This window comes from Carlito syrichta, unplaced genomic scaffold (genome assembly GCF_000164805.1).
Source record: "Carlito syrichta isolate Samal-C Ts95f unplaced genomic scaffold, Tarsius_syrichta-2.0.1 Scaffold311455, whole genome shotgun sequence".
In the NCBI taxonomy this organism is placed as follows: Eukaryota; Metazoa; Chordata; class Mammalia; order Primates; family Tarsiidae; genus Carlito; species Carlito syrichta.
The window spans coordinates 73445-88785 of NW_007255551.1; the positions used below are offsets into that span (position 1 = coordinate 73445).

The following is a 15341-nucleotide window of genomic DNA, read 5'->3' on the forward strand; positions in this document are numbered from 1 at the left end:
CCGGCCACTGCAGCCTCGACCTGCTGGGCTCTGGCGATCCTTCCGCCTCAGCCTTCCAAGTAGCTGGAACTACAGATGTGTGCTACTTTTTTTGATTTATTGTAGAGATGAGGTCTCACCAAGTTGCCCAGGAGGACCTCAAACCCACAGGCTCAGGCAATCCACGCACCTCAGCCTCCCAAAGCGCGGGATTACAGGCTGAACCAACGAGCCTGGCTAGATAATTTAATTTTTAAATAGAGAAAATACCTGAGTAGATATTTCTTAAAAGAAGACATACAAATGGCCAACAGGTATTTGAAAAAAGTGTTCAACATCACTAATCATCAGGAAAATGCAAACTAAAATCACAAAGAGTTATTATCATCACATCCTAGTTAGAATGGCTAATATCAAAAAGACAAAAGATGGCACGTGCTGGCAAGAATACAGACAAAAGAAAACTCTTTCACAATACTGACAGAAATGTAAAGTAGTACAGCCATTACGGAAAAATATGTAAAGGTTCCTCAAAAAATTAAACTCAGAACTACCATACAATTTAGCAATCCCACTACTGGGTATATATGTTCAAAGGAAATAAAATAAGCATGTCAAGGGGATAGCTACACTCCAACGTTTATTCAGCAGTATTCACAACAGCCAAGGTTATGGAATCAATCTAAGTATTCATCAACAGATTAATGGAGAAAGAAAATGTGGGGGATATAGACACAAACACATACACACAGACACACAATGGAATACTATTCCACCATAAAAAGATGGAAATCCTGTCATTTGCAGCACATGGATGAACTTGGAAGACATTATAAGCCAGGCACAGACAGGCAAGTACCATGTGATTTCACTTACATGTGGAATCTTAAAAAGCTGATCTCACAGAAGTGAGAGTAGAATGGAGATTTCCAAGGGCTGGGATAGTTAGGAGGAAGGGGAGGAGGGGCAGATATTGGCCAAAGGATATATAATTACAGTTAGGAAAAACAAATTCAAGAGTTCTATTGCACAGCAAGGTGACTATTGACAATATATTGTATTCTTGAAAAAAAGCAAGGAGAGTGAAAGTTAAGTGCTCTCACCACAAAAATGACAACTATATAAGATAATGCATTTGTTAATAACCTAAATTTAGCCATTCCATAATGTATATATACTTCAAAACATCATGTTAAATACATCATAATAAATACATTACCTTTAAAAAATCTTTTAAAATTTTTTAAATAAAAATATTTTAATTAAATAAATTTAAAATTGATTTTTATGAATTACAGGAAAGTATTTTTAGCTATTGAATAATTATTTACATACTTTCTTTTTGATCTTTTTATTTGATTATATTTCTAATTTTTGCTGGTATTTGAGAAAGTTGTGGATTCTTGTACATATATATATTTTGTAACTACCTCTCTCTTATTGAACTCCATTCGTTCTATTCGTTTTTCAGTTGACTCTCTAAAGTTGTAGAGGCAAAGTGTTCCCATACCTAAATAATAACTTATTTCCAATAATTAGATATGCTTTTTTATTTTTATTTTTTGTCTTATCAAGTCGGGTAAAACAGTTCTCAAATCTTGTTCCATTAAGTATAAAAAGTCTCTTTTCTTTAAAAAAAGACGTTTTCTATCAAATAACTTTGAGTAGCATGAAGTTAGAATTTCAGAATAATACTGGCTAATGGCAGGGGCTACAAACATCCTTATGTTGTTCATGATTTTAGTATTCCACCAATGAATATAGTGTTGGTTGTTGATTTAGAAGACTATATGTGTGTTAAGAAAACATTTTTATTTCTAGTTCACTGACTTTTTAAAAAAATTTGTAGTAGAGGTTAAAACTTACGAGTGCCTTTTTGTGCAACTAAAGAGATGACCATATGTTTTTCTCTCATTACCTATTGTAGTGATAAGATATAAAAAGTTGTAATATATAGCTAGTCATTTTTGCATTCCTAGAACAAACCCTACTTTGCCTTGATAAATTGCTATTTGAGCAAAAAAACTTCAAAGCTAGAACTTTCTTTCAGATGTTAATCTCTGTCTTTATGAGACTGGTCATTGTGTGTGTGTGTGTGTGTGTGTGTGTGTGTGTGTGTGTGTGTGTGTGTGTGCGCGTGCACGCAGGTGCTTCCCTTATCAGATTGTGACAGCATAGGGATGATAGTTCAATAAAATTCAAAAGTGGCTCATTTTTTTCTTGCTCTAAGACAGTTTTCAAAGTATAGGGGGAAAAATCTGTTCCTTAAAAATGTGAAGGAACTTTCTTCTAAAATTATCCAAATTCAACCTTTTGGGGAAAGTAATTCTCAGAAAACTTTAGAAATCACTTACATTTTCATTTGTCTTTATGTATTTTAATTATTTGACTTATTTTTAGAGTTTTGCATTTTCCTAGAAAAATCATTTACTTAACCCGGATTTTCAATTTATTAGCATAGCATTATCTATAGCAATATGATTTTAATCTTTTCAAAATCTATGGTTCTAACCCCTCATTTCTAATATGGTGTATTTGCATTTTTACTAATCTCCTCTTGATTAGACTTACCAGAGATTTGCTCATTTGTTGACCTTATCAAAGAACAAGCTGTTGGATTATTGTAACAGCTGTTTCTTGAAGTTTTATTATAAATTTCTGTTCTTATCTTAATTACTTCCTTTGGTATCATTTATTGTTTTTGCTCCAAGTTCTTGGACTGCATACTTAATTCATTTATTTTCTTTTTTTAGTACTGAATGGATTAAAAAGTTATAATTTTCTTTCTCTGAGCACAGCTTTGCATGTATTCTCCATTAAATGCTATCATCATATTTTTTGTGTTTGACACACTAACAATTTTCTGTCACTCAGTAGTTTAAGTATTTTGTTATTTTTAGCATTTTACTTTCTAAATGACTATAAAATGAATAACCATGCAAAATCAATAAGTGCAATCAGCTTACGAGAGGGTTTAAGAAATTCCTGAAAGGGAGAAAGGAGACAGGTTAAATTTCATGGGAAAACAAATATGCAGGATAAATTGGAGCTGAGTTCACAGTATTTCTGAAGAAGCTTCAGGAAGGAAGATGATCAGCTAGAGAACTACATGGAGAGCAGCTTGGTGGTGGGTCCTCTCCCCTCCCCTCCTACTATACAGCAGGCAGTACTGACATGGGAGTGAATGGGAGAGGAGTGGATGGACTCAGAGAAACAGGACAATATCCCAGGTACTTACTAATGATAAGAGACCAAGAGGCTACCACTCCCAGAAGACAAGCTCCAGCATACTTCTCTCAGCAGCATAGCCAAATAAATATAAGAGATAAGAATAATCAAACATGTGAGAACGAATTCCATGGGCAATAAAGATTAAAATGGAAAGAAAAGTACACAGTTGATATAGTAAATAGAAAATTTTATAGTGTTTCTATAGTTATCATCAATGGAGAAATGAAAAAGAATATTGTACTTATAAAGCAGAACACTGCTATGAAAATGTAAACCAGAAATCTTGGTAAATAACCAGATTCAATACATGTCAAATAAGCAGAATAAAAAGTTATGAAATAACTTAGCAGAATGATCTGGCTAAATCTTACTTCCAGAATGCAATACAAGAGGCTAAGGAGGTAAGAAGTATCAGAAAACAATGCAAGTATATAGCAAATAGATCTGAAATGTCCAAAATCCATTTGACAGATGTCCCAGAAATGGAGAGCAAAGACAATATGGGGGAAGAGACATAAAAGAAAAATGGGGAAGAAAAAGGAAAACTGAAGAGAGATGTATTTTCAGATTAAAAGAGACAACTGAAGGCTATATAAGATTAAAAACAAAAAATAGAAACACTGAAAATTATTATATATAGGAAGGGGGGGAAGTAGAAAAATAAAATTAAAAGAAACAGTAAGTAGAACAGAGAAAATTCAATCAAAGAGTCAAGAAAATGAAGAAAACATAGATAATAAAAAGTAAATTATATGGCAAGAATACAAATCCATGCAAATACACTAGTAATAATAATAAATGAGAACACATCCAATCTATTCATTAAAAGAGACTCTGAAACTAGGTAAAAGGAAAATCATCTTATTCACTAGAAATCTACTTTAAACCAAGTGGCACAGGGATGTTAAAATTAAGTGATGGAAAAAGAAAATGCCACATAAATGCTAGCAAAATAACTACTAAAGAAAATATTAGAGCCGGGCTCGGTGGCTCAGCCTGTAATCCCGCACCTTGGGAGGCTGAGGTGAGTGGATTGCCTGGGCCCGCGGGTTCGAGACCCGCCTGGGCAACTTGGCGAGACCTCATCTCTACAATAAATAAAAATGAGCCGGGCGTGGTAGCGCGTGCCTGTAGTTCCAGCTACTTGGAAGGCTGAGGTAGAAGGATCGCCGGAGCCCAGGAAGCCCAGCAAGTCCGCTCCCGGCCACTGCACTCCAGTCTGGGTGACAGAGTGAGACTCCAACTCAAAAAAAGAAAAAAAAAAAAAAAAAAAGAATATGTTGCTCTGAGACAGATCAACCAGAGTAATACAGTTTTTAACAAATCAGAAAAAGAAAGCTTTAAAATGATGTTAGACAGTGTTACAGAGTTACAGTGTTACAGAAACAGAGATTGCAAAAAGACCACTGAAATATATATTCAGAGGGATTTTACCTTCAAAGAGAAATTTTAGTCATAGCATTTGTGAATATAAACCAGGTCACAAAGAATAAAAAATAAAATGGGTCATAAAGACGTGGTTACAGTAAGATTATCTTTGCCTTTAAAAAACAAATTGGTAGAAGCAGAAAAGGTAATATCTCTGAGGATAGCAGAATCAAGAAAGGGGTTAGTTAATTTTAGAATGGTAAGAGTAAAGATATTTACTGACAAAAAAAGGAAGTGGTCAACAGAGAAGAATATACTGAAGGTACAGGAAAAAGGTGTATTACAAATAAAGAGATAGAAGTGAATCAAAAGTAGAATATTGACAGGTTAAACTTAAGGAAGAACCTGCTGTCCCCAGAGACCAGAGTAATAGAAGAATACGAAAGTCAGAGAGACACATAGAGCAAAATAAATGTGCTGTCATCTCAACTTAATCTATAATACTACCTATGAACTATACCATAGCATTTAATAAATATCTATTGAATGAATGGAATAAACACATGAATAGATGCAATAATATAAACATACTAGTTTCTGTATCTTCTTACCATAAACATGATTCTCTTGTTTTCTTAAGGCAAATCATTAAAGTGATAATGAACGAAAGATTCCACCAATCAGGGAATGCCTTCAGTGTATATTTCCCAACAACAGATTGAGCAAAAATGGAAAGAAGCAAAAATAAGGTAGAATAGATGGCTAAATAGACTTATATAGTCTACTACAGTTTCTAAGGATGGAATTATCTATATGATAAAGCTGATAATTTTATTGAAAGCTAAAGTAAGGAGAAATAATTTGTGTAAAAGAATATATAATAAGGGTTCATGACCTGCCTGTGCAACTTGGTGAGACCTCATCTCTACAATAAATCAAAAAATTAGCCGGGCATGGCAGCGCATGCCTATAGTTCCAGCTGCTTGGAAGGCTGAGGCGGAAGGATTGCCGGAGCCCAGCAGGTCGAGGCTGCGGTGGCCGGGAGCAGCCACTGCACTCCAGTCTGGGCGACAGAGTGAGACTCCAACTCAAAAAAAAAAAAAAAAAAAGAATATATAATAAAATGTGCTATCAATAAACAGAAAATATGAATGTATCAATATTTATCTAACTAGAAATAAACACAAGATTAAGAAATAAAAAGCTTAATTTTTACTTTAAAATAACTGCTCAGCCTGAAAATTAAATTTCAGAGCTGGATTTCTAATCTGTTAAGCATTCTCCTTGTGAAATGTTCCAGTTTTAATAATTTTCATGTTCCAAATATGTATACCAAACTCTATAAAACACTACTTAAAGTTCACGAGAAGTTATTTTAAAATAAATCATATCTATAACTGACTTCACAATATTCACCTTAGCATCTAAGTACCTCAGGACTTTACATTAAGTTTAAAGTATAGCAGGAATTTTCAACAGTGCTATCAGCTTAGATCCTCAAGTTCGTGTCTCACAACCAAGAAAATTAAGGAATACGGAAGCCAAACAATGAGTGAAAGGAAGAGTTTATTAAGCATCAGAAGGCTCACAAGAAAAGAGAGGAACCCCAGCAGTGGGGGAGTGCTTTACCAGCAGCATAGGAGTGTTCTGGGTTTTTCTCTTTCCCTTCTGGGGCATTCTTCTCATTTGCATCTTACACACCTCTTAATCTCCTATATGTCTTTAACTGCACATGTACGCTCTTGTCCAAAGTCACTCCATCTTGATTACCCAAAAGTACCACAGACAAGCGCCCCCCCCATGACTCAATGCTAATGTCATGCTAATGATATTATAATAAGCTTAGGTCAAGTTAGGACACTTAGTTAAGCTATTGTGCCTATGTCCAAATGTCAAAAATTCCCTTTGAACAAAACATCCTGTCTTAAGAGGATGTTCTTAACCATGTTGACCATATTTTCAATTGTTACTTATAGAACATGGGTGGTGCAGAGGCGTTTCCACAGGTGTTACTTCTCCTCAAGACCCTCTCTATCTGCCTAACCAGCTTCTAACTACCTCCTTTCTCAAAAGCTCACAGAAATAGATTTTTATGATTTTTATTACTTTCACATCATTTGGCAGACATTATTAAAAATACAACATGAGTATATACTGGACTTAGCTTCTACTTGCTAATTATGAGACTCTTACAATAACTTTGCTTATTTCATTACAGATGTCAAGATGCAGCCTTGGACAATATAAAAATATTTGTTTTTGAAAAAAACCACTAAGGGATGAAAATGTTTCATATTTCTTCATTGCTAACACAGTAGCTTAATAATTACATGTACAATCACATGATTTCTTTCAACAATTTGATGACTACCTACTGTGCACAGAACACCCCAGTGATACACCATTTATACTATATTCTGGGTGAAACTACGATCAAGGAAGGGGTTGGCCACTGCTGGGAGGAGGGTAACACCGAAAATTGTCAAGTTATAGCAACAGATGAAGATGGCCAATGTGAGGCAACTAGAGTGAGTTTAGACCAAGAGAGCTTTTCCTCAGCATCCACAAAGACTAGCAGCATGCCCCACAATTCTTCAAAGAAGTGATAATAACCACAGAGTGCAAAGAAGAGAAAAATTAATCGACCTGGGTTGGAACTGGCCAGATTCTTGCCAGCACCACAGTCCACCAACAACCTTCGGATGCAGTGAGAAAGAGGAGTGAGGGGAATTCAGGAGTTTTGTGCTCCCTGAGCCTTGTGGGACTCCAGTCCCTCACCAGAAACTGCCTTACCTACAGCCATGCTCTACCACAGCCCACATGGAGTGGTGCAAGAAAAAAGAAAGCCTTGAGCTGTGCCAGCTGCAGTTTCCCAGGAACTCAATCCCTGGGTGGCACAGTTGCTTTCTGGCCAGGTCTGTGAGGGACAAGCCCCAAGGGCAAACTGCTCAGCTGCAGTCAGTTCTTGACTAGGATGCGTTGCCTGAGAATACTTGAGGCCCTGAGGATGGCTACACTTTGACATTCACAAGGCAAACTGCCTGAGGACAAGGTGGGGAGCTGGATGGGTCTGATTGCCATAGCAACTGCTCATTCTCATGTAAATTCTTCTGTGACTGCCCTACACAACAGCATTACTCCAGTGGCCTTAGACTCCCTCCTAATCCCCACTGGGGTAGCCAAGAGTACATTCTTGTGGGGTGCTCAAGCTCCTTTCCCCCCACTCCTCACCCTCCGCTGAAAGGCTCAAAACAGACAGAGAACTTGAGTAAGCTCCAGAGTCTTACCCTCTATCTAGGTTGGCTGGGCAGTTCCTTGACACACCAACACACACCAAGGAGAAAGCCCACAGCCACCATTGCAGCTGGCATTCTCTCACAAGTGCCACCCCCTGGCTGGAAATCAACATTACAGCCTACCACATCAGATATACTACCTCAGCTTTGCAGAAGACCTGATCCCAAAACCCAGCTAACACCACTTTCCAAGCCACATCAGTCACTCAGGATGCCATGAGCCAGTGCAGGTACTCAGCACAGGACTGCCACAGCTGGTAATTGAGAAACTCACCACACCAAGGCTACATATAACCAAGGGAACACCACAGTGCCTATGTCAGCCCCCTGCCAACCTCAAATAAGAAGAAACAGTTTACTCAAATGAGAAAGAACCAGAAAAATAATTCTGACTATATGAAAAGACAGAGTTCTCTAATACCACCAAAAGACCACACCAACTCTTCAACAACATATCATAACAAAAATGAAATTTTTGAAATTACAGGCACAGAATTCAAAAGGATGATTATAAAATTGATCAACAAACTTCAGGAGAAAATTGAAACCAACATAAAGAAATTTTAAAAACTATTCAGGACATGAATGAAAAATTCTCCAAAGAGATGGACAACTTTTTTAAAAAAACCAAATTCTGGGAATGAATCATTAATGGAGGTACAAAATGCAGTGGACTATGACCCAATGACCCAATTCCCACCTCTACACAATATGTCCATGTAGCAAACACGCATGTGTACCTGCTTAATCTAAAATTTTAAGAAATAGAGGAAAATAGAAAAAATAAATGCAGTGGTAAGTTTTAACAGTAGACTAGCACAAACAGAAGAAAGGATCTCAGAACTTGAAGACAAGGCTTTTAAATTAACCCAAACAATGGTAAGGAAAAAAGAATCAAGAAAATGGAACAAAACCTCCAAGAAATGTGGGATTATGTAAAATATCCAAACCTAAGAATCATAGGTATTCTTGAGGAAGAATAGAAAGCAACAGGTTTGTAAAACCTATAAGGGAATAATTAAGGAAAACTTCCCAGGCCTTGCCAGAGATCTAAACATCTAGATACTAGAAGCCCAAAGAACCCCCAGAAGATTCACTGTAGAAGATTCATCCCCAAGATATATAATCATCCAGTTATGCAAAGTTAATGTGAGGAAAAGAATTTTAAGAGCAGCAAGATAAAAGTATCAAATAACTTATAAACTAAATTTATATTGTGCTAACAGCAGACTTCTCAAATAAATCCTATAAGCCAGAAGAGAAGGAGGCCCCATCTTCAATCTCCTCAAATAGAATAAAAGTCATCCAAGGATTTTATATCCCACAAAACTAAGTTCCATTAATGAAGGAGAGACGAAGTCTTTCCCAGACAAGCAAATGCTGAGAGAATTTGCCACCACTAGACCAGTTCTACAAGAACACTCAAAGGAGTTCTAAATACTGAAACAAAAGGTTGAAATACATCCATAGAAAACCACTGGAAACCATAAAACCCACAGGTCTAATGGAACACCAACACAATACAGAAAATAAGTAAGTAAGTAAGTAAAGTAACCACATAACAACCAGTATGATGAATGAAATAGTACCTTACATATCATTATTAACAGTGAATGTAAATAGTCTAATGTTGTACTAAAAATATATAGATAGTCAGAATGGATTAAAAAAAAAAAAAAACTACAACCCAAAATGTCTGCTGCCTTCAAGAGACCACTTAACTCACAAAGACTCCTATAGACTCAAGGTAAAGGGGTGGGGAAAAATATTCCACGCAAATGGAAACCAGAAATGAGCAAGAATAGACATTCTCATATCAGGTAAAACAGACTTTAAATTAACAACAGTAACAAAAGACAACGATGGTTATTATATAATGATAAAGGGATCAATCCCAAAAGAAGACATAATATATATGTGCCTAACATCAGACGCCCCGGCTTTAAAAAAAACAAATTTTACTAAACCTAAAAAAAGAAGTAGACAGTAATACAATAATAGTAGGAGACTTCAATACTCCACTGATGGTAATAGACAGATCATCAAGGCAGAAAGTCAACAAAGAAATATTGGAGTTAAATCAGACCTTAGAGCAAAAGAAACTAACAGACATCTATAGAACATTCTACCCCAAAACTACAGATCATACATTTTTCTCATCAGCACATGGAACATTCTCCAAGATAGACCATATAATATAAAATCAAATCTCAATAATTAAAAAAAAAAATCATATTAAGCACCTTCTCAGATCAGCATAAAATAAAACTAGAAATTAACTCCAAAAAGAACTTGCAAAACCAAACAAAAATGTAGAAGGTAAACAATCTGCTTCCAAATGAATCAACAATAAAATCAAGATGGAAGTTAAAAAACACTCAGAACAAATGACAACAATGAAACAAGCTATCAAAACCTCTGGAATACAGCCAAAGTTCTGCTCAGAAGAAAATCTATAACATTTAAAGCCTACATTAATAAGACTTAAAGATTGCATATCAAGAACCCATCATCACACCTCAAAAAATTAGAAAAACACAAGCAACCAAACCCAAAGCTAGCAGAAGAAAAGAACAAACATCAGAGAAGAACTAAGTGAAACTAAAATAAAAACAATATAAAGGATCAATGAAACAAAAATTTGGTTCTTTGAAAAGATAAACAAAATTGTTCGACTGCTGGCTAGATTAATTCAGAAACAAAGAGAGAAGATTCAAATTACCTCAATCAGAAATGAAAATGGAGACATTACAACTGACACCATGGATATTCAAGAGATCATTTGGGACTATTATGAACACCCCTTTGCAAATGAACTAGCCAATCTAGAGGAAATGGATAAATTCTTAGAAATATACCATCCTCCAACCTGGAATCAGGAAAAATTAGAAACCCTGAACAGACCAATAATGAGCAGTAACATACTGACTTACAACATATGTAAGTCAATAAATGTAATCCACTACATAAATATAACTAAAAATAAAAATCATATGATTATTTCAATAGACATAAAAAACCATTTGATAAAACCCAATATCTCTTCATGCTAAAAACCCTCAGCAAAATAGGCATAGAGGAAACAGTCATCAAAATAATAAAAGCTATTATGACAAACACACAGTCAATGTCATCCTGAATGGAGAAAAGTTGAATGAATTCCCCCTTAAAACTGAAACAAGATAAAGATGCCCACTTTCACCACTCCTGTTCAGTATAATACTGGAAGTCCTAGCCAGAGCTATCAGGCAAGAGAAATAAATAAAGCATATTTATATTGGGAAAGAAGAAATCAAGTTATCTCTACATGCCAAAAATATAATCTTATACCTAGAGAATCATAAAGACTCCCCCAGAAGACTCCTAGGCTTGATAAAAGAATTCAGTAAAGTTTCAGGATACAAAATCAATACATACAAATCAGTAGCACCGCTATACACCAATAGTGACCAAGCTGAGAATCAAATCAAGAACTCAATTCCATTTACAATAGCAGCCAAAAAGCTAAAATACCTAGGAATATATTTAATCAAGGAAATGAAAAATCTCTACAAGGAGAACTACAAAACTCTAATGAAAGAAATAGTAGAGGACACAAACAAATGGAGAAATATTCTATGCTTGTGGTTTGAAAAAATCAACATTGTTAAAATAACCATATTACCCAAAGTAATCTACAGATTCAACGCAACCCTATCAAACTACCAATGTCATTTTTTACAGAATTAGAAAAGACAATTATAAAATTCATATGGAACTGAAATAGAGCCAGAGTAGCCAAAGCAATTCTAAGCAAAAAGAACAAAGCTGAAGGCATCACATTACCTAACTTCAAACTATACTACAAAGCTGTAGTTACCAAAAGAACATGGTACTGGTACAAGAACAGAGAGATGGACCAATGAAAGAAAATAGAGAATCCAGAAATAAATTCAAACACCTACAAGCAACTGATCATTGACAAAGCAGACAAAAACATATACTGAGGAAAGGACAACCTATTCAACAAATGGTGCTGGGAAAATTTGATAGATATCTGCAGAAAAATGAAACTTGATCTCTATCTTTCCCCATATACAAAAATGATCTCAAGATGGATTAAAGACTTAAATGTCAGACCTGAAACCACAAAAATTCTAGAAGAAAACCTAGGAAAAATTCTTCTGGACATTGGCCTAGGCAAAGAATTTATGGCTAAAACTCCAAAAGCAAATGCAACTAAAACAAAAATAAATAAGTGGGACTTAATTAAACTAAAAAGCTTCTGCACAGCAAAAGAAATAATCAACAGAGCAAATAGGCAACCTACAGAATGGGAAAAGATATTCACAAACTATACATCTGACAATGGACTAACATCCAGAATCTACAAAGAACTCAAACAAATCAGCAAGGAAAAAAGCAAATAATCCCACTAAAAAGTAGGCAAACAACATGAACAGATATCTCTTAAAAGAAGACATACAAATGGTCCACAACATATGAAAAAATATCCAATATCACTCATCATCAAAGAAATTAAAATTAAAATCACAAGAGACACCACCTTACACAAGTCAGAATCACCATTATTTAAAAAATCAAAAAGTAACAGATGTTGGTGCAGATGAGGAGAAAAGGGAATGCTTATAAACTATTAATGGGAGTGTAAATTAGTACAACCTTTATGGAAAGCACTATGGAGATTTCTCAAACAACTAAAATTAGATCTACCATTTGATCCAGCAATCCCACTACTAGGTATCTACCCAAAAGGAACAGAGATTATTATATACCTGCACTCACATGTTCACTGTCACACAATTCACAATTGCAAAGATGTGGAATCAAGCTAAATGCCCATCAGCCAATCAATGGCTAATGAAAATATGGTAGACACACAAACACACACACCATGAAATACAATTCGGCTATGAAAAATAATGAAATAATGTCTCTTGCAGCAACTTGGATGGAATTGGAGAACATCATCCTAAGTGAACTGACTCAAGAACACACAACCAAACACTGCATGTTCTCACTTATAAGTGGGAGCAAAACTAAGGATATGCAAAGACATAGAGAATAGAATAATGGACACCGGAGACTCAGAAGGGGAAGGGAAGAAAGGGTGGAGGACCAAAAAATCACCTATCAGGTACAATGTGCACAGGTGGGAGTAGTGGGTACACCTAAAGCCCAGACCAAAACTATTTGTATCCCCCAAAGCTATTGAAATAGAAATAAATAAATATAATTATAGCAACAATAATTAATACAAATAGTCTACTCCATAATGGGTTTTTTACACATAACTGCTGAAATAAATTACCTTGTGGGGCAAAAACGTAAGGAAAAATAATAAATAAATTAAGTCAAGGAAATCAAAATGTGAGTTAGAATTCTAGTTAATTGTATAATTAAAGAAATAGATTTGAGAGATACTCAGTAAGAAACAGTGACAGCGGCGAGAGGTGGTGGCTTATGTCTGTAATTCTAAAACTTTGGAAGACGGAGGCAGGAGGATTGCTTGAGACCAGAACCAGCCTGGGTAACAGTGAGACCCCCATCTCTACAAAAAAAGTTAAAAAAATAAAAATAGTGACAGGATCAGTCACCAATATGCAAGAGGAAAAGTTAGCAAATAAGAATGATATAAGAATGATGAAGAAGACAGATAAACGACTAGCTAGTTTTGTTTGTTTTTGTTTTGTTGCTTATTTAAAGGATAGGAATAAAGTGGCACCTTGGAGCTAACCACTGGTCTCCCTCATCATTTTCATCTCATGCTGAAGAGTTTTTGACCCATCTGAGCCTATTTATTAAAAGCAAATATGACCATTAAACCACAACACTGACTTCTCAGTTACCATACCAAAAATTTCATATTTCAAATTTCATGAGGATTATCCTTTACGCATTTTTCTCAGGAAGTTCTGTATTCATTTCACTGGTTTCTATTGCTCAGGATATTTTGCAATGCCTCACATATTTGTATACAAGTTTAGTGTGTCCTCGTGTTTTAGTGTATACCTATTTTGGGGTGAATAGTTAAGCCAGCGTCAAACGTTTTCACCTACTTTGCTATGCATTATCACATTATCTGGCCACTATCTGCAATTTTGCATACCTTTAGTTTAAAAATGACAGTGATGTTGGTGGTGGTTTTTTTTGCAGATGAGAAGTTCACACGTGTTCTACCATCTTCTTCATGACCTGCTGGCACCAACAATGGCGAACATATTGTACCCCGCAATGAGACTAAGTACCATGAAAGTTTTGACCAGAAGGAACCACTGCCAAACTCTTAAAACATACTCAGAACTCACCTTTTATTTTCAATGCTTATGTTATTTCTTTTAGAATTTTCCTATATCTAAATATTTCTGTTCAGAAACTCTAGTTTCTAGTTCCTCACCTTTTATTTTCAATGCTTATGTTATTTCTTTTAGAATTTTCCTATATCTAAATATTTCTGTTCAGAAACTCTAGTTTCTAGTTCCTCGAGCAAACATTTAGTAATAACTAGTAAGGTCTTATAAATACCTTCTGACGTTGTTCCTCCTTCATTTTTTGCAGTTTTTGGTTTTCTTCCTCTTTTACAGAATCCTTATAAACCCAGCTTCTGGCCTGTAAAGATACAAAAATAAAGATTAAAAAGTTATACATAGGAACTAAAAAATAAAGATAAAAAGTATTATATAGGAAAAAGCATCACCCCAGTACACCAACCTGCCTACTGTGAGACTGGTGTTAATAACTCATCCTCCATACTGAGCATACCATGAGCTCTCCATACACACTTTTGTTTATTGAGTAATTTATACATATGTCTGCAGATGTCCCTTGGGATACATAAAAAGGAGGCTAGTGTAAGCATAATTATCCAGCACATTTTCAATGATGATCTAAATGGTTGATTAAGCCTTAAAAATATCCCCTCAGAGCTAAGCAACAGAGTTTATTCCTTTTTGTAGAAAGTCAAAGATGCTTTCAAGAATATTCCAACTAGCTGATCAGTCGATATTAGAGAAAAGCGATAATGACACTGTCTTTAGAAGCACTGAATGCCTACTGCTCATTAATGGTGTCTGATGAAGCAATTTGTCAACTGGTGATTGATACCATATCATCCCAAAGATGCATGACTTTCTAAGTCTTTGGAGTCCTGATCTGTATGACTCTTACTTCTATTTCTGAGAAGGAAAGCATAGCCTGTTCAGGAGCATAAAAGCCTTTGGAGAGCCACTACCTGTGGCAGAATGTCCTTCTGTCTTCCTGACAGAACACAGTATGCAGTGGCTCACCACATCTGGGTTCCACACACTGGCATAGTGACAAAAGAGTCTGAAATTTATGACATTTCAAGTATTCTGTTTATTTGTCATACACTTTCTCTCCCCCACATTGATTTGCAGTCCCAGCCTCTGTAAGGCAGAAAGGTCAGCCTGATAAGCTAATGCTTAGGAAATTCCATTGATCTCATAA

The 15341-nt window shown here is 35.5% G+C and overlaps 1 protein-coding gene across 1 annotated transcript in view; it reads right to left on the reverse strand.

The window, feature by feature from the left end:
- EPSTI1 (epithelial stromal interaction 1) overlaps positions 1-15341 on the reverse strand; it is a 108670-nt gene that overhangs the window by 23607 nt on the left and 69722 nt on the right. Inside the window, exon 9 of the mRNA XM_021717880.1 lies at positions 14400-14483. Within this exon, the coding sequence (XP_021573555.1) occupies positions 14400-14483 (84 nt within the window). The remainder of the gene's footprint in view (positions 1-14399; positions 14484-15341) is intronic.